The following is an 18,986-nucleotide window of genomic DNA, read 5'->3' as shown; positions in this document are numbered from 1 at the left end:
ATGTCAATGACGTCATAGTATAATCGTTAATAAAAAAAATTTTAGCTTCACAGATTAAAGAGTTCGAATGTGATTATCATTTAGTAAGCTATAACTATTTCACTGTCTATGTGTTGGTTGTAATGTTAATGAGCTATTAGTTAATTGCAATCTTATATTAGAAAAAAAAATGCTTTGTTCGTAAATTACAAGTTTTTCTCTTTTTATTTGTTGTTTTAAAATTATTGTGGAAAAACTTAGAAATAGGTAATCTAAGCAACGGAAAATTTACTACTTCTTTTCAAATTAAAATTGTTACTTTTAAGAACTCATCCATAAAAAAAAAAAAAATTTTTTTTAAAAAAAGCACTATAGGTATAAACTGCTAGCTTATGGTGATTAGAAGTAATGTTTAAGCAAAAGTGACTCAGCTCCATTTGTTTTGTCAACCTTATGCACCAAACTCAAATATTTGAGAACATTACTCCACAAAATTCAGGCTAACTTAGCCCTACGCGTAGCATATCCAACTTCTAAGGCACACTCGAAGAGACTTAAATCATAAGGCAAGAAACCATTTAGCCCTTAATGATTAGTTTCCTAAGGAGACTGCTGTTTTGGCAAGAAGGTGGCGGTGGCATTTGCAATAATTGCGAGGTATTTAACGGTCATTTCAGTCTTAATCTATATTTATGCCTTGAATTCGTGCATATAAAGGGGAAAAAAAATATCAAGCAGGCTAATAATTAGGTCTGAAAGTTTTTAAACTATACATTTCAAAAAATTTTCATACGACTTCTATAGTAAAGTTACAGTAAAGTTTTAAACAAACACAAAAAAAAAAAAAAAACTCATTTATCAAATGAGACCCTAATATCCAAAAAATTATCATGAATGTAAACCAAATAGAGAATAATAACTTCCTAAGTAATCATGAATGCAGGAGTTATTTCAAGCTCCACAAAGTAGGTGACTTAATTCTAAAATATTTTCGATTTTTTTTTGGATAGCATATAATATTTCCTTCCATGAAAGCTACATTGGTAACGGAGTCGTCACGGAAATATTTGAATTTCTTATTTTGAATAAAGAAAGGAATCATGTGTTACAAATTATGAATTTGCTTCCAATACATTTGTCTGCCTAGCATTTTGAAAAACTCGCACTGCAAGCTTCTAATAATAATGGGTACATGCAAACCCCAAGAGGTCTCACTATAACATGAGAAGCATCAAAGGGCCTAGCCACAATTACACAAAACAAAGATCTAATTCCTAGCACCAAAGGAAGACCAAAAAGGAAAAATGAAAAGACATGCATTTGTCTGTCTCTTCCACTCTCCTTTTCCACATCCTCCATCATATGATATGCACAGCTTGATTAGCGCATTTGCACAAAGTACAAAACACCCCATGGCCGATCATGAATAACAAAAAATAATACAGGCAGCATAGTTTGGTAAAGGTCAGGAGGAGTACGTCTTATAAAGTTATAAGCCCCTCAATCCAACTAGTAGTATCAAAGATGCTTGTTCAAACACTACTGTTCTCACGTATTACAATTCTGGCCCGAAAATTAAGCTCCAAAGCAAAAAAAGTGTGAAAACAAGGATCAGTTGAATCTTTCGCTCTCAGACGTCTTTAATTCTTTCTTTCTTTCTTTCTTTCATCAATAAATTGATTCCTTAAACCGTATTCCCATCTCCTTGTCCGTCCTCTTAACACATTCAACAAACAACTCACATGATCCCAATAAACAAATGAAAAGACACACGTCAAGATTCTCATTTATTTTTTCCTCAGCTCATGATATTTGTCGTTCCAATCTCAGCAACAAAATCTGCTGCGAAATCTGACAACTTTATTTGTTGCTGTACCGCTCGAAAGTTTTTTTCGGGCAAAACAGTTAGCTCGAGGGCTCTCTCCTATTTGAGATGGAAAAGTCCCAGTTCTCCTGTTTGCGGTTGAGATTTCTCCATTAACAGGAAAGGGAATGCCCCATGAGGTGACAGAGAAAAAGAAAAAGAGGAACTGATTTCATTGTTCTATTCCTCTTCTAAGGTGTTTATGTCCGGACCCAATTTTTTCATTTGGCAGGTGCTATTGTCAATTGGAAGAAACGAAATCTGATTCTGGGAAAGCTCTGGATTTTCAAGAACAGATTTTTAGAGGTAATATACAGTTAAAGGGGAGGTTGGAATTGTTTGGGAAGCGAATTTAAAGATGCAATCTAGAGTTGGTAGTCACGGGACATTGGAGGAAGGGGGGAAGGACCCTGTTATGAAATTAGCAAATCCAGCTAGGCCTTTACAGTTAAGGTTACTTCAGTTCCTATTGTTGTTTTTAGGTGTAGGTATTGTGTTTTCACTTTTTAGTATGTACATGATCCGGTATACTGGAGGGCCGCAGAATGTAGTTGCTATGTCTGAGCCAATAATTCTGCCGTGCGTACCAGAGCCAAGTAGCTTAGAGAGTTGGGTTAAGACTCCTTTGAGCTTATCGCATAAAATGAATGACTCGGAGCTGTTTTGGAGGGCATCTTTTGTTCCTCGAATTAATACCTACCCATTCAAGAGAGTTCCTAAAATTGCATTCATGTTCTTGACAAGAGGACCATTGCCAATGGCCCCATTGTGGGAGAAGTTTTTCAATGGAAATGAAGGGCTTTACTCTATCTACATTCACTCGTTGCCGTTGTATCAACAAAATTTTCCACCTTCATCAGTTTTCTTTGGGAAACAAATTCCTAGTCAGGTATGGTCGTATTCACTTTCTTCTCTTCTTCATGCCATTACACGGAAACCATTGATATATCATGTTTCTTGGTTAGCTACTTGAGCAGTTGGTTAAGCTGGCTGGTTGACCCGTTGTATTTCTTTACTGGATTGCACTACAACTTTTACATGACTCAGTATAGAAAGCCTTTCTGTCTTTCATATGATGCTAAAAATGGATAGCAGGTTCTTTTTGTCTGTTATTCATAGAAAAGTTATTATTATTATTTTTTACCTTACTTTGGGTAATGTTCTGGACTAATGAAGTCTCAATTTTGGACTGTACTCATCTTTTCTTCGCCAGTTTGAGGGTAGATATTTAGTTCATTTACTTTGGGTAATGTCTTTAGCTAATTGTTTTCTGGCCGGTTATCTCAACTTTCAATCCAATGATGGTTTTTTTCCCCTTGCGACATTTTGCATGCTGAATGATTTAGATATCCTGACTGAATCACCCATGATGGTTGACCTGTTAAACGAAGTTTTGCACGATAAAATTTTGGTTTCTTGTGACTTTTACTCAATTATGAAAACTTTGGTTCTGCTGCCTGTGCCATGCCTGCAATTAATGGTAATAGTGAGTTACTTTGTCGTATTGCTGTTGTTATTGGCATTTAGAGCTGTCATTGTTCTTCTTGTTGTTGTTGTCTTTAAGTCTGCTTACATTAACTTTTCTGTTGTGTTATTGTCAGCATTCCTATGAGGATTTTGACTTAAATGTATGAGGTTGCAGTCTAATAGTCCATTTCTGTATAGAGCTAGTCCTACAATTTTGGCTGCATATTCCTGATTGTGCAATTTATCAGTAAAGTCTAGATGCAAGTTTCCAACTCTCTCACAGGAAAGGAAAATGGAATAGAGGTGAATAAACTGAACAACAGTCTTGTAGGGTTTGCAAGTTGGTTAATCATGGCTTGTGTTTTTTTTTTTTTTTTTTTTTTTTGGCTATACTATAAGCTTGCGCGTTGCACTTTTGAACGTGGTTGCATATTGGTGGATATACAGGAGATTCTCCTTTATGAAACGGGAAGCAGGCCATTCGGCAGTTAGCAATTTTAGTGGTCCTATATAGTGTCTAATTGCTTGCATACATATGAAATTCTCTTTTAAATGGAAAAGTAACCTAAGTGATACCAGAAATACTGGCGGAGGCTCATACCATGGATGCTGAAACCTTGATATGCCTGGAACAGATAGTGAAAATGCTGTAGCATGTGGATGCAATTTGAGGCTGTTGGAAAGAATTAGGTGCTTGGACAGTTTTACTAAGCACCCTTTCTTGTTTTTAAGACATATCAGAGTTTGTTAGTGTTATTCATTAGTTTACGACCAGAAACTATATTCATCTTGTATTTCCGTTAATTTACTTAGAGGCTCACTAGAGTGATTTTTTGGATAGGAGATAATCATAGTTGGTGTTATTTTATCACGTCTTCTGCTCATGTACACGTCTTTCCTCTGAAGGGTTCACCAGGGTCAGATGAGCCATTTTGATGCCAATCATATAATTGAAGAAGTAGATATATATGCATTGTAATAAAGTTTCTTCCAAACAAAACATGTTAGTTATTGAAATAAACACATGGCAGGATTGATGGATTGGGCAGTTGGCACCTGCTTTTGGCTTTCCAAGAGGTTTTTCCAACTGCATATGTTTGTCGTGCTGTCTTTATGCTTTACACTTTTATTGTATGTTACGCACTTCTTACATATTAAATCTTAAATGATTTGCACTGTTTCCTGCCATATGACTTTTAATGTGGTGCTGTAGATAAAGTGATTTTTTTGTGCAGATGGTTGAATGGGGAACCATGAGTATGTGTGATGCTGAAAGACGACTTCTTGCTAATGCCTTGCTTGACATATCAAATGAGTGGTTTGTCCTCCTGTCTGAAGCCTGCATTCCTCTTTATAACTTCAGCATTGTTTATCGCTATATATCAAGATCTAGGTTCAGCTTTATGGGTGTATTTGATGAAGATAGCCCTTTTGGGAGAGGCCGATACAATGCGAATATGGCACCGGAGGTCAACATCACCGAATGGCGTAAAGGATCCCAGTGGTTTGAAATAAACAGAAAGCTAGCTGTTGACATTGTTCAAGATAATATCTATTACCCCAAGTTTGAACAATTTTGCAGACCCGCATGTTACGTGGACGAACACTATTTCCCAACCATGCTGAGTATCCAATCTCCTCAGCTCTTGGCAAATAGGAGTCTGACTTGGGTGGACTGGTCCAGAGGTGGTGCTCACCCTGCTACATTTGGGAAGGCTGATATTACAGACAAGTTCTTCAAGAGAATTTTTGATGGTAAGACGTGTATCTACAATAATCAGCCATCTACTCTGTGTTTCCTGTTTGCAAGAAAGTTTGCTCCTAGTGCTTTGGATGTTTTGTTAGAACATTCATCTGAATTTTTTGGATTTTGACGAAGAAGCTCTAGTAAGCTTCAGTTTTGGGTCACTATTGGAGGCTTGAAATGTAATTATCTATTCCATGGCAGGTTCACAGGCAAAAACACATAGATTATCATTTTGAATATAGAGATTACAGAAGTATGATAGCATATATCTTCAGTAATACAACATTCTGAGGTCCTTTGGATGTAACGATATTGTATCATATTTGTATGAAATGCGATCATGGCCCTTCTTGGAGTGCATGGTGGGCAACGTGGAATATGACTTGGGTTTCACGGGATATTGATATCTGCTGTTAGCTACCTGCCTTCCCCAAGCTTTGCTTGTTTTCTATTTATTTACTTGCTCATTTTGGGTCCTTTTACATCTCTTGGGCCTATATTCAGTTTGTCCAACTGTCAAATATCAGTCGTCTACATTAGGATCAATCTTATATACGTGTCAGTGTATACATTATCAAATTTTATCGTCATAGGCGTATGCTTATATGCGGCGAAGCGTTTATCTAAAAGGAAGGGAGGGAGTTGATATGCATGGGCAGAGGAGTGAAGATTTCGTGGCAGGTCTTGGGAGGTAAACGGATGATTTTACACCATCATCATCTTACTGAAACAAATCATAGATTCCCCTGCTTTCAGACTTCCAAGAGATTATAATGACAAACAAGGTTAAGAGGTTTTTGTGTACATTGTTCAAGAAAAATTCTAACAAAAGCATTATGATCCTCTAGAAGTTTGGAGAGACTGTATTACATCTCTCTGCTTATTTCAAGGAATTGAAAGAACACTACTATGGCTAAGACCTTTAACGACTAAACAGCATGCTAAGGATTATACCATTCTACTCTGCTGACGCGGAAAGCCCCTTTGCTAATGCCTTTTTCACCCAAAGAGAGAGCAGAAAAGTTGGAGAAGAAAAAGAAGGCTGGGTGGAAACTGGAATGCCCTCGGATTGATATTTTATCAATTGTTTTCACTTTCGGAAAGCAAAATTGACCAATGCATACAGTATTTACAGATAGGCATCGTTTTGAACCGTTGATAAAAAAATGATGACTTTTGAAGGCTTATAGTTCATCACGAAGCTTCTGATTCAGCAATGGAGTCTCCGCATTGCTTTCAAGAAGAAACCTAATAGCCAAAGATGCATGAAGAGCAGCACCCAAAGGAAGCGCATCTTCATTGATCTTAAAAAATGGTGAGTGCACTGATGCAGGCTTCGTATTTTTTTCATCCTTTACTCCAATAAAAATGAAGTAACCAGGTATAACCTCTTGGAAAAATGAGAAGTCCTCAGATCCCATCAATGGTTGCATCTCCTTGACATTGGCTGTGCCAACCATATCACTAGCAACTTTTAGGAAGTGATTGTGCAAGTCTTTATTATTAACGGTCGGAGGGAAGAAAGGCTTCTCAGTGGAAAGAAAGTTTACAGTAGCGTTGCACCTCTGGACAGCAGCTTGCCCAACAATGACCTGCAAGAGGAAGTAGATTCAGTGTCTAATTAAAGTAAAACAGAAATCAAACAACAAAAATGTTGGTAATTAATGATTGAATGACACTGCAGCCATGATACGGCAAAGGAACAATAAAGCAAGTCGTGACTTGCACATGCAATAAAACGTGTAAGCATCCTCCTCTTCCCTCTTTGGGTAAGTAAATGAAGTAGATATGCTTGATATAGAAATCTCTTTTATCAGGCTAACCTTGACACAAGAAGCAGCCACTTTTGCCATAAATGGGCCAATGTTGGGAAGCAGAAAACAAGTTCATTTTGGAGAGAAAATTTCCGTAAAAAGAGCTATCTCCAAAAACAACTAAAACATGTTCTTGGTACTTTTTCGCCCACAGGTTGGGATCTAATGAAACACAGAATACGGCTCAAAGTTTCTCCATGACAACATGACAAAATGAGCCAGTATACAGAGAAAAGCCTCTTATTTCCCCTTCCCATGCAACAACAGCTACAGCAGCAGCCATAGCCACAAGCATTCTATAAGCCAATTTATGCAATCTTTTCTGAAAGCTGACCGAGGATGATGAAACTGATGATTAATGAGTCTAATATAAAGTAATTACGCATATCATGAATTAGCTACCAAACAACATCAGCTAAAGTCCACATGGTACCTCCTCAATCCGCTGTCTGAGCTGCATCAAGCTCTCCTTAGAGAAGGCTCGAAAAGTGCCACCAATAGTTACTGAATCAGGTATGACATTAAATGCCCCACCTCCTTGGAATTTGCCCACCGTAACTACCTGCACGTGTGGATTTATGTTCCAGATCTTTAATTGGTAACTATTGACATTTCAGTACAAGTCACTATTTCCTTCAAAAGATAAATACGACATCATCCTGCTATTAAGTCAAGGAGAAGATTTCCTTTAAAAAAAGGTGCATTAAGTTACACAGTTGCTGCTAAAATATCCTGCTTTTTGTATGATTGCAACTACGACTTCACAGAACATCTCCACTGAAAATTTAGATACAAAAGGAAAGCACAGGGAATACTTGAGAAATGACAATGTTTGAAGTAAACTTATGAAATTTTTGTAGACTAACTTTTTGTCAAAAGCTGTCCAACACAACCAACTAAATACACAATCATAATTCACTGGACATAGTTCACCTTTCAGTAACATATTTTCAATAAAATCAAGATCCTTCTCCTAAAAGTAAAAGAGGTAAATCTGTTTCATTATGATGTGCAGGACTTGGATGTCTCAGCTCATGGTATAATCAAAAGGGCGTATAGTGCTGAAGTTAAAGATTATAACATCACAGGAAGACTTCAAGGTATGAGGACCTAACACATTCATTCTGTAAAGAACCTAGATACACCTATATGTGGGCGTGCGCAATCGGGGGGAGAGAGAGAGAGGTACCTGAGAGTCAAGAGGATCAGCTTCTCGGGAAACTAAATGTTGTAAACTCACAATCACATTGGATGCTGCTACTATTGGGTCTATAGAGTGCTGAGGAATCGCAGCATGACCACCTTTTCCACTTATTACAGCTTCAAAAAAGCCACTTCCAGCCAACAAAGGACCAGGTCTGCTTTCCACTTCACCCACAGGCAAGTCAGGTTTGACATGGAGACCAAAGATGGCTTTGACATTTTCTATCACCCCTGCATCTATCATTTTCTTTGCCCCTCCACCTCCTTCTTCAGCTGGTTGGAAGACAAGAACAACTGTTCCCTGTCAAATACCAGGAAATTTTGGACAATTTCAACTCTTGGAAAAGGAGAAGCAAGAAAACGTTATTATCAGGCATTTTGTAAGCAACAGATTATCTGTAATGCTTTCCTAAACATACTACTATACTGGAATGGAGAGATTTCTATGACTGATATTGTTGCACTAGTCTGGAGGAAACTGAAACAGATCCACACATGTTTGAGGCTTTTTAGTCTTACAATTTGAACACTATCCCTCCATCCACTAATAAGTAAGATGATGCTAAATGATAGTGAAGCAACCAATGGAATGTGGAAGGAGCAGTATAGTCCCAAGCGTGAGACGCACTAAGACTGAGATAACCAAACACTTTTAGACTCTTCATGAATTTGTTGTTAATACTAAAAGTTCAAGCCAGTGAGTCTCAGCATAGTTGCATTAGGAATCTTATTAGTGAAGCTGTACAACAGAAAGTGCTAAAACTAATCCTTGAGCTTTCTATGCAAAACACTGAACTAGTCATTCAACTTTAGCAGAATGATCTGGACAAAGTACCTAAAATACCATCAATGATTCTGTGCTAAATCAAAAAGCATGAGAAGAAGTAGTCAATGGTACAATGGCAAACAATCAATTTAACAGCAATATGTCCTGGAAATGTACATGTCCAACTTCAAAAGTCTCCCTAGCAGTTGGATATTGAAAAATGGCAGCATCTCAAGCAAGCAGAATCCTCAAATCTGTGCATTGCCAACAATCTCCCTAGAGGCACAATCCCGTATCATATGTATGTTTAAACCCTTTTGCCTCACAGAAGCTTCTCTAACAGTCAGAACACTAACTCATGTCCTTATCAAATTGAAACAGAAGATGCATCATTCTCGATATGTAATTTTGCATATTATAATAACCTGGAATGATACTGATGGTATCATCTTTTCTCTTTTGCAGGATGATAACTTCCTGAGTAATCTCCATTACAGCCTAAGGATATTCCAAACCATGTTCCCTATCCAACTAACCTTCTCTTAATTCACCCCACCCACCGCAGTGAGTCAGCAGACAAACAGCACCTGGGAGGGAAAGAGAAATGGAGCCCTCGTTGTTTCAATGATACATTGTCCAATGACTTTTGATAGTAACTGACACTCAAGTAAGTTGTTGTAAAGAGGTCGAGCACGTAATAAATCAACATATGGAAGGAACAAATAGCAATAAGTAATTGCAATTACCAACAGCAAAAACAAAACTGTAAAAACTGCACAAAAAGATGAAATAATCAAACCTTCAAAATTTTGCGATGCTCTTGTAGAATCTTTGCAGCACCGAGTAGCATTGCAACGTGTGCATCATGTCCACAAGCGTGCATCTTCCCAGGATTTTTGCTCTTGTGCTCCCACTCCAGCATTTCCTATGAAATATCAAAAATCATATCCTTCTCTCTTGCTTCAATTTAGACCAAAATCCATACCAAAAAAAAAAAAAATGCTACAAGCCATGGCATCCAATAAAAAGTCAACAGTTATTTTTAGATGGCAAGAAAAGTGGCAAAGATTGAGCAAAACCTGCATGGCAAGTGCATCCATATCAGCCCTTAAGGCAACAAAAGGAGGCTCTCCTGAACCAACAAATCCAACCACACCAGTAACAGCAACAGGATACTTATAAGGAATCCCCATCTTATCCAATTCTTCTCTTACAAGCTTACTAGTCTCAAATTCTTCATAGCCCAGCTCAGGATTCTCATGAATCTTTCTCCTAATACCAACCATCCAATCAAAGACCTCAGCTTTCTTGGCAAAATTGAGAAAACTTACTGGAATCTCTGAAATCTCCTTTGAACTCAAACAACCAATGGGATTTGGTGGAATCACTAGAAGAGAATATATCAAGAAAATCCATCTGGAAACACCCATATCACTGTTTTATATATTTTCCCTTTTTCCCCGTCGAAATGAAGCTAGGAGTAGGAGCGTTGGGATAGAGTTGGTGGAAGATAATAAAGGCGTGGAGTAGAATTAATTAATAAGTTTACAGCGCTTGAGACTATTGCCGTATCGCGGAGGCTTGTCGACGTAGATGCGTCTCTGACTCTCCTAAATTCCGGTACCGTTGCAATTGCGGCTGTCGCGGTAGTCACCACTTTCGCGGTGTTAATTGAAATTGTCACGTGTTTTTCATGGCCGGCGTGGGCTGACATCTGGTTGAGACCTTGGAATCTGCAATTGTTTTGGACATCGATGTAATATGGGCTAGTCCTGTTGTTACCACTACGGGGGCCAATTTGCAACCCGACTATATGGACTAATTCAGTTGCAGGGCCCACCACACCGTGCTTTTTATGCTCCAAGTCCAGGTTACGTGAGATTAACTCGATCGGAATTGAACAATCTATTATATTAAATTAGACAAAATTGATGTGACCTGATCTCAAGCGTGATTCACTCGATCCGATTTGAACAATTTATTATTAAATTAAAAAATTTGATTTGATCTGATTTGAACCATGAAAAACACGCTGCTGATGCTGATATGATATTGTGAAAAATACTTAACACTTTTTAAAAGAGTCGATTTTGATCATAAATGAAGTGTTTGATTAATTAATTGACTTTTCCGGTTCAATTCTTGTGGTTTGGGCTTCACTATCAGAAGGTGGATTAAAAGGAGAGATGAACAAATGAAGAAAGTGGCTTTGGGCTAGCAAAAAAAATTTTTTTTTAACATCATAAACACTTAGCTATGGTTTTATAAACACCATAAGTCAGAAATCAGGACCCGATAGCCAAGTAGTCGGTCCAAAGAGATTGCACAATTCAACGATGGAGAATTATATAAGGAAATGGGCATAATGTCCGTCCAACGCAATGCCTAGCTAATTAAGTTAACATTTCGCATTGAGTAAACAGAAATCCATGCATTGCATTTTCTTCATTATTCTGCGTCCCTCTTACGCTTTAAAGATCATTCAAGGATAAGTTGTGCTGGTATTCAACTCAAAAAGGAGCAAATTTCAGCCGTTAAATTTCGGGACAAAGAGAACAAAAAGAAAAAAAAAAGGAAAATTCCTGGATAGGGATAGTGCTACAAAGTTCAAATGGTATCAGATGCTATACCAAAAAAAAAAACAAAAAAAAATGTGGTCACTCACCCACCCCTTCCTTTGTACCCTTCCCTGTATCAGTTCATATTCCGATTCTGCAGCATTTTTTGCTCTATCAGCATCCTTTCACAGCCTATATTTATAGGTCTTTTGTATTCTTCAGGTACACAGGATCGATCATTGGCATCATCAATTAACCCCTCGCATTTTCCTGGTTCAACCAACATGGTATGAGTTCCTGGTCTCTTTCGTACTGAATTGTTTCCTCCCTAATTAGTTCAATTTTATCGTTCTTGTCTGTTACTTCTAAAGTTGGCATTTATTTGATCATGAAAGGAAGGTGAGAGCAATCAGAGTGGCGAGAAGAAGAAGAGAATAGCAGTTGGACCATGGGGAGGAAATGGTGGAAGCGCATGGGATGATGGCAGTTACAATGGTGTGAGGGAAATTACACTTGTTCATGCCCGCTGCATAGACTCCATGCGTGTGGTCTATGATAAGAACGGGAAGCCCTTTGTTGGAGAAAAGCATGGAGGCGTTGGAGGTAGCAAAACCTCCGAGGTAAGAAGCTTTTTTTTTTTTTTCAAGCAAAAATTTTTATCACATGGGTTTGATTTATGAAGATCAGAGTCTAACATCAAAGTCATGTTTCATTCGGGTTGGTAAAAATGACTGATAGGAGGCTTGATTGTTTCTTTTGTTCTTGATTCACGGCGGTAGATCAAGCTACAGTTCCCAGACGAGTTCCTGACGAGTGTAAGCGGTTTTGTCGCTCCCGTGGTTCATGGTGGCAGTCCTGTGATCCGGGCACTCACGTTTAAGAGCAATAAAAGAACCTTCGGGCCATATGGGGTTGAAGAAGGAGCGCCATTTTCCCTTCCGATTGAAGGAGGTCAAATTGTTGGCTTCAAAGGAAGGAGCGGCTGGTACTTGGACTCGCTGGGCTGTCATTTATCTCGGGTTCAAACGACAAGAGTGCTTCAGAAGGTGCAACAGAGGCTCAAGAGACTCACAAGCTCCGTATCTTTGGCCCCTAAAGAGAGCGAGGATGCTGGCTTTAAAGCCACAAAAGCCACCGCTCAAGGAGGATCTTACTATTAATCCATAGAAGACCTGCAACCTTCCTTCCTTGCTTTTACGTATCTGTATTTAACTGCAAAGGATAGGATGGAAGGAAATAGAATTGCTATCATTTGTGTTGTGTCCCTCCATGTATAAGCAGATAAAGAGATGTCTTAGGTAAAATCTTAATTTACCCAAAGCATATATCTAATCAAATCCAAGGCCTTTTACTTGCTATAAAAAGGATTAGCGTCCAATTTTCTGGAAAGCCAGCGGGAAGAACCACCAATTGCGGCTTACTCTTGCGGAGACAAATAGTGGAAATGCTTACAAACTGAAAAGCTGCCAAGGGACATGATTAACTTAAATCACTACCTTAGCCTATATCAGTATTCAGGGCAAAGTCTGCTGGAATTTGTGGTGTTTTTGTGTGGGGGGTCCCCTCGTTCCTGGAGCTTCAATACTATGCATTTCCTCTGGTCGAGGCCCAAAATTGGTTAGTCCGTTGCTCACATTGGTATTGCGACTATTACAACATCACATAACGGGCTTAAATTTGATATATAAACTGGCTATGGGAATAAGAGTCGAAAAAAAAAAAACCTTAATTCTACCCTCTGTCCTTCTAATTGGCTCTCCTTGAAGAATGAGAGGATGCATCTGATTTCTCTGCCAGATAATGCTCCAACATATCTTCTTCATCATCTGCCATCCACAAAGGGGGCAGTTAAGTCCCAATTGAAAAAGGAGAAAAAAGGAGGGGGGAAAAAATACCAAGTGCTGTTAAAGCGAGGCTCACCTTCAAAATCGTCATCATCAAGGTCAATATCTTCCTCATCCTCATCAGATTCTTCATCAATTGAAGCCGCACCTTTCTGCAGGGAGGATAAAGAACACATAATTGACATTTTCAAGTAAATCTTCAAACTACTACATTTGCCAAAGTTGCAGCATATAGGACAACTGACTAACTGTGCCAAAAAAATTTTGAAACGGATCCGCGCACCACTTCTTAACACCCAACTCACAGCATATCACAGTGGGAATCTATATCATTATTGTGAGAAAACAAGTTCCAATGCTTATTTAATTGATGGCTCTTGGTTCATCATTATGAGAAGTTCTTGGGCTCTGCCTATGTCGGAACCTATAAGGATCTCTGTCAGGGCTAAGCTCTACAATTCCATGGTTACCGCTTCCAGCATAGACTTGAAACACAGAAAGAATGGAAGAAAATCAATTGTTGCATGTATAAGCAGTGACAGTTTCTTAGCACTATTGGAACTCAACCTGGACAGAATCTTCTACTGCAATTGCAATTCCTCTTTCAACTCAACATTATGAATCTTTGATCAACTATGTCTCAAGAGATATTCAATTATTGCAACCAACAGTGAAAACTTTCATGCTATTGCAATTGGACTTGAATACATCTTATATTGCAATTGCCATTTCCTCTTTCAATTCAATGATATGCATCTAAATAAAAGGTCTTAATAGATACTGGCAAATATGATGGAAAATGGAAAATTGCACGAGTCTACCCAAACTGGAGAAAGAATTTCCCTTGACTTGGTAAAGAACTATAATAAAGGCAAATGAGATTAGGTGGGCCTAAGTTCAGACTAGGACAATTCATTAAGCAGATAAAATAGACTGAAGAATAGGACTACCGCAGAAGCTCTTCCACTTTCAAACCATTGTCTGCCCGTAAGCTTCTTTTCCTTGGGTGCTGTAAGCGCTGAATCAGGCATAAGCCTAAAGTTTGATGCAAACCATCCATTAGGATGAAGAAAACAAAGGTAATAAGATGACCTTCGTTTAGCCAAGTCCTTTATTTGAAAAGCTATTGAAACATGCACTTGAACTCACTTGGCTCTTTCCAGCGCTAATTCTGCTTCAAATCTTTCCCTCCAAGCCAAAAATGTCTCAATCGTGACTGGCTCTCCATGAGGCACGATTATCTGAATCGTGGTAAAGACCCATTAAAAAATTAGGTGAAAAGATATTGTCAATTATAATAAATATTGTTGATTCAGTACCAAGAGAAATACAAACTAAAAGGTGCTAATTCCCAATTGAATACTCAAGGTAAGGCTCTTGCTCCATGCTTATGAATTCTTGGAAAATAAAGATCTATTTACTTGCCAGTTAATTAGGGAAGGAACCATATTAACAGCCTTAATATATGGAGATTTGAGAAACACAAGAATGAACCTGCACCTATAAAAGAAGCTGAATAAACTGTATTACAAATAAAAAAGAAAAAACAATAATACCTCGTCTTTTGCCACCTCATCTTCGTCGGCATTCTCAGCATCGCCATCTTGAGCAAATCTTTCAGATAGCCACTCCTTGGCTGAAGTAACCAATGTGTAGATCATGGCCATTCCAAGATTCTCAGAAGCCTGAACCATAGGCATCCATAAAATAAGTTTAGGAGTACGACAACTTTATTGTACAAAACAAGAAAGAGAACTTTATCATACCCACTTAGGAAAGAACACAGCTTTGTCCATTAAGGGCTACATATCAGGTTTGTACGCATGTGTGTGAGAGTGAGAGAGAGAGAGAGAGAGAGCTCCTGAAGTTAATTACACCATTAACACTAGCATTTCCATGCCTTCTCACAGTTGCAGTGGAAACAGCATCACCTTAACTCATCTAAATAATATTAGAATCCACCTCTCTACACTTTCTAAGGCTCTAAATAACATATATTTTATGACAGTACTGTATATCACCAACCACAACTTGTCTTGTCAAATGATGAACTTAAATTTTTGGACAGGCAGCCAACATTAACGGCAGAGTTTGTGCAGCTATTCTACGTGAGATATGCTTGAGGTACTTCACCCTTCTGGAATTCTAAGGCTTTTTAACTCCTTTCCTTTACAGGTTTTGTTTCTTATAAAACATCTTTAAATTACACAAGCCACTCCTTTTTTAAGACAGAAAACTGAACTCTTGTATTCTGTTCATCTGTTGCTTATAAAGACAAAACAAATAAATTGACATAATGAAACAGAAAGAAAAGTTGATAATGCTTATATCCAAAGACAATAAAACATGTTTGGTCACTAAAATTTACCTCTTGTTCAAGTTTTTCCTTTAGAGCTGTGAGATCTCCTGCTTGAATTCCTCTTAAACTGAAAAAGAAAAATCAAGGTTTTAAGGACGCCTGATTTTGCTACATTCTGAAACACAATTTTCCTGCGGTTCCTTATTTCCAAATGCAGTTAAATGAATAATATTCCTCATTATTTATGACAAAATCTGCCATAACAGCCTGTTGCAAGCAGCAAACATCCATAAGCAGCTAAAACTACAGATTTCTGGCAATTGTTAATATGCAGTATATACTAGAGCATATAAATGATGAGAGCCAAATCAAGTCCTTCAACATAACTTCATGGTTGTGAATAACAAAATATGTTCTCAATGCTTGGTTACCAATGTCCCAGATACATTTGACTGGTTATTTGTAAACATTCAACTGACACAGGACATGCATTATAGTAGTTGACTGAAGTCTAAAATGCTGTTCGGGTGGCCATTTCTATGGAAAATATCGAACTAAGTGAAGTCAAAAGTTCAGGCACTTGATTCAGAAGTTTAAATAAGAAATCACAAGCCATTAGCCAATGGGAATATAGAAGAGTAAGAGAAGTATATTACAAGACTTCTGCCATGTGATGAAGGAAAAAATGATTTAGCCATACTTTTTCACACTCAAAAGCGGAGGTTCATCAGGATATTTTTCTGTGTGTGAGAAAATTAAAGCCAGCCGAACTGCAATAACAACATGGCAACAGTTGCTGTTATCAGGAAAATGTATACATGAATGCACAATAACCAGCACATAGCTCTAACAGAAAAAATAAAAAAAAAGAAATTTGTTAAGTTCATAAACCTGAAGGACTTGAGTCGTCTGCCTCCTCATCCTGCACCAGAAGAAAACAAGGCCATGAGTAACATTTTCTGTAACCCACAAGATACAGAACTCCTCCTATTTTGCCAAGACCATATGCAAGATATATGACAGATTATCAACTAGGGTTAATTTTTTTTTAACCTCTACGTACAAATGACAGATTCTAATACACAAAAAGCAAAATCTTTCTATACTGATACGAAAATAACATTAAGGATCACATATACCTGAGGAGATAGAGTGATTTGAAAGCACCGACTTGAAGTGTTTAACCCACTTTCACTTGAGTGAATTTCTGGTACAATGAATGACTAGAATCAACTACATGATAGGGTTTAGGATGTGAAAACAATGTAGAAGAAAAAGATTATGGGGGATTCAGAACGCATAGTTCTGATGGACCTCTGAAGTCATCCATAAGTATGGCTTCCAGCGCTTCAATTTCCATATCCTGCTCCTGCACATAATCTGTACGGAATGTTTAGTAAGATGATTCCCAATGATGAAGAAATATCTTCTACCCCAAAACAAATAGAAACTTGAAAACTGAGATGTAACAAGATCACAACATATTGAAATAGAAAAGCTTTTGAGTCACGTTTATACATATTATTGCACATCTTCATGTAAGCAACTGAACAAATATTTGCCATATAAAGATTAACACCAGTTTGCAAGAATGCAGGTTCGTATTTTTGTTAGAAGACAGTGATTTACTCAACTGTAAATATCCAATATTGACTGCAGGGACTGTCAGATTGTCAGTGTTCCTATAGCATATGAACATAATGGAATGAGTGTGTATAAATGAGCATTTATATTTGTGTATGGTGGTAGTAGTGAGTATATAGACATCTATGTTATTTGTGTAACAGGAATTGGCTAAAACCATCCGTATAGGCACCTGAATATGCATAACGAATTCATTCAGCCTTCTTTTACAATTGTGATCATAGTCTCAACCAACTTCCATAGTTGTTCTCAAACTGTCTACCAAGTAACTGAAGACATAAAGCCTAGATTTTTTAAATAACTCAGACTAGACTACTCGAGCTCTAAGATCTAACCTTTTATAGATGTTCAAAAGATTCAAAAAAAAATGCAGGCAAAGCAAGCCCATGTGTCGACGACGGAGAAGTTTATCGATTTTGTGCACAGTAGGTTATCTCGTTGTTTAACGAATTCATTCAGCCTTCTGTTACAATTGTGATGATAGTCTCAACCAACTTCCATAGTTGTTCTCAAACTATCTACCAAATAACTGAACACATAACACCTAGCTTTTTCAAATAACTCAGATTAGACTGCTAAAGAGCCCTAAGATCTAACCTTTTATAGATGTTCTAAAGATCCAAAATAATGCAGGCAAAGCAAGCCCACGTGTCCAGGAGGGAGAGGTTTATTGATTTTGTGCACAGTAGGTTATCCCATTATTTAACGGTCAGTACATTCGACAATAAGATAGAAAATTGTCGATAAGCGAAGACAGTGATCTTATTTCATTTACATCAAACAATGTCACGTTAACTGCCTTGTGTCTGGATCAACAGGTTCTTTCAGAATCCCCAATAATTAGTTATTCCATCAAGAGCTCATCAGTGCTGGACTTTCCTAATTCGTAAGCACCTTGGATTTTCACATTTCCTCCTGCAGATATTTGTTCAACTTAAGCATGTTCCCACTCAAAGAAAAGAAAATAAAAGAAAGCCACTTTACTCCCCGGTCTGCTTCACTATTATCATCGCTTGTCCATTCTACCATTGTATAATTTAATAGGATTTCGAAAACTATTAACGGAGAAAATTTTCTACAAAAAATAGTAAAATATACATATGAAAAAGGATTGACAATATCCAACAGAAGCTACATATCACTGAATCATGGCATAATCAAACAGAATCAAAATGAGCACAAATTCATGTTGCACTTCAGTATCTGCAAATTCATAGACATCCAAAACAACCTCAGCAAGAATTCTTTCCCACCCACAAAAGAAAAGCCAAATAAAAACCAATCGCAAAGCAAAAAATTTTGTTACAGCAACTATGAAATAGCTTAATTCCAAGATCAATGTGAAATAACGATTAGATTTTTATCAAGGAAATTACCAGTCATGGCTGCTCTCCTTTGGTAGCCTTTCTGATAATCCGATGGAAAAAGTTGCAGAAACCCACCCGCTATCGAGCTACTAATGCCGAAGAGTGAAGACCTAAAGAGCTAAATGAAGCGGCCCGCTGTACAACTTCAGGTTTCACGTGCATACGCTCACAGGATTCTTAACATACGAATGTATCCAATAAATCAATCACAACCGTTGATCACATCAACAGCGGACGTGTAACTCATCCACTGATCATCCTTTTACCACGATAAAAAAGAAGGGGCTTAGTCTAGTGACTATAGATATCAAAAAGGGGCCCGCAATTTCGCAGGTGGGACAGGTGTAGAAACCTTAGCGTACTACCTGTCGTTCCTAATTTTTCCTCCTTTTTTTCCTTCACCTTCTTCTTCTGTTTCCTTCTCTCCTCCCTTC

At 37.8% G+C, this 18,986-nt stretch overlaps 4 protein-coding genes across 6 annotated transcripts; 2 read left to right on the top strand and 2 right to left on the bottom strand.

Moving 5' to 3' along the window:
- Positions 1-2,056: 2,056 nt before the first annotated feature.
- On the top strand, positions 2,057-5,477 carry LOC140005098 (glycosyltransferase BC10-like). Of its 2 annotated transcripts, XM_072045295.1 has the most exons (3): positions 2,057-2,732; positions 4,546-5,065; positions 5,259-5,477. In XM_072045295.1, exons 1-3 carry the CDS (start codon positions 2,202-2,204, stop codon positions 5,291-5,293), a joined length of 1,086 nt encoding a protein of 361 aa, XP_071901396.1. In that variant the 5' UTR covers positions 2,057-2,201; the 3' UTR covers positions 5,294-5,477. The 2 variants fall into 2 exon arrangements, with proteins under 2 accessions (XP_071901396.1, XP_071901395.1); XM_072045294.1 differs by having other exon boundaries at positions 4,546-5,364.
- A 301-nt stretch (positions 5,478-5,778) lies between these two features.
- LOC140005097 (IAA-amino acid hydrolase ILR1-like 4) lies at positions 5,779-10,503 on the bottom strand. The gene is made up of 5 exons (XM_072045292.1): positions 9,920-10,503; positions 9,640-9,765; positions 8,061-8,375; positions 7,305-7,433; positions 5,779-6,649 (listed from the first exon to the last, which is right to left on the bottom strand). Exons 1-5 carry the CDS (start codon positions 10,268-10,270, stop codon positions 6,242-6,244), a joined length of 1,329 nt encoding a protein of 442 aa, XP_071901393.1. The 5' UTR covers positions 10,271-10,503; the 3' UTR covers positions 5,779-6,241.
- An 822-nt stretch (positions 10,504-11,325) lies between these two features.
- Positions 11,326-12,787, top strand: LOC113742649 (jacalin-related lectin 19). Its single transcript, XM_027270536.2, has 3 exons — positions 11,326-11,685; positions 11,794-12,018; positions 12,178-12,787. Exons 1-3 carry the CDS (start codon positions 11,452-11,454, stop codon positions 12,556-12,558), a joined length of 840 nt encoding a protein of 279 aa, XP_027126337.1. The 5' UTR covers positions 11,326-11,451; the 3' UTR covers positions 12,559-12,787.
- Positions 12,788-12,972: 185 nt separating this feature from the next.
- Positions 12,973-18,824, bottom strand: LOC140003719 (uncharacterized). 2 transcript variants are annotated; one of them, XM_072045290.1, is made up of 11 exons: positions 18,562-18,824; positions 16,856-16,921; positions 16,681-16,748; positions 16,433-16,463; positions 16,242-16,311; positions 15,611-15,668; positions 14,799-14,927; positions 14,392-14,483; positions 14,193-14,277; positions 13,319-13,394; positions 12,973-13,224 (listed from the first exon to the last, which is right to left on the bottom strand). In XM_072045290.1, exons 1-11 carry the CDS (start codon positions 18,566-18,568, stop codon positions 13,145-13,147), a joined length of 762 nt encoding a protein of 253 aa, XP_071901391.1. In that variant the 5' UTR covers positions 18,569-18,824; the 3' UTR covers positions 12,973-13,144. The 2 variants fall into 2 exon arrangements, with proteins under 2 accessions (XP_071901391.1, XP_071901392.1); XM_072045291.1 differs by lacking the exon at positions 18,562-18,824 and adding an exon at positions 17,961-18,083.
- Between the last annotated feature and the right edge of the window lie 162 nt (positions 18,825-18,986).

Source organism: Coffea arabica, chromosome 4c (genome assembly GCF_036785885.1).
Source record: "Coffea arabica cultivar ET-39 chromosome 4c, Coffea Arabica ET-39 HiFi, whole genome shotgun sequence".
Lineage (NCBI taxonomy): Eukaryota > Viridiplantae > Streptophyta > Magnoliopsida > Gentianales > Rubiaceae > Coffea > Coffea arabica.
This window is presented reverse-complemented; position numbering and strand designations above follow the sequence as displayed.

What these genes read in the sequence shown, in the direction of transcription:
- LOC140005098 (XM_072045294.1), top strand. Translation starts at nt 2,202, where the DNA reads ATGCAATCTAGAGTTGGTAGTCACGGGACATTGGAGGAAGGGGGGAAG. An exon ending in GGAAACAAATTCCTAGTCAG is followed by an intron (nt 2,733 to 4,545) that starts GTATGGTCGTAT and finishes TTTTTTGTGCAG; the next exon opens with ATGGTTGAATGGGGAACCAT.
- LOC140005097 (XM_072045292.1), bottom strand. Translation starts at nt 10,270, where the DNA reads ATGGGTGTTTCCAGATGGATTTTCTTGATATATTCTCTTCTAGTGATT. An exon ending in TGGATGCACTTGCCATGCAG is followed by an intron (nt 9,766 to 9,919) that starts GTTTTGCTCAAT and finishes GATATTTCATAG; the next exon opens with GAAATGCTGGAGTGGGAGCA. An exon ending in TCAGACAGCGGATTGAGGAG is followed by an intron (nt 6,650 to 7,304) that starts GTACCATGTGGA and finishes TTCCTCTTGCAG; the next exon opens with GTCATTGTTGGGCAAGCTGC.
- LOC113742649 (XM_027270536.2), top strand. Translation starts at nt 11,452, where the DNA reads ATGGTATCAGATGCTATACCAAAAAAAAAAACAAAAAAAAATGTGGTC. An exon ending in TTCCTGGTTCAACCAACATG is followed by an intron (nt 11,686 to 11,793) that starts GTATGAGTTCCT and finishes TGATCATGAAAG; the next exon opens with GAAGGTGAGAGCAATCAGAG. An exon ending in GAGGTAGCAAAACCTCCGAG is followed by an intron (nt 12,019 to 12,177) that starts GTAAGAAGCTTT and finishes TCACGGCGGTAG; the next exon opens with ATCAAGCTACAGTTCCCAGA.
- LOC140003719 (XM_072045290.1), bottom strand. An exon ending in AAATCACTCTATCTCCTCAG is followed by an intron (nt 16,464 to 16,680) that starts GTATATGTGATC and finishes CTTCTGGTGCAG; the next exon opens with GATGAGGAGGCAGACGACTC. An exon ending in AGGAAAAACTTGAACAAGAG is followed by an intron (nt 14,928 to 15,610) that starts GTAAATTTTAGT and finishes CCTATGGTTCAG; the next exon opens with GCTTCTGAGAATCTTGGAAT.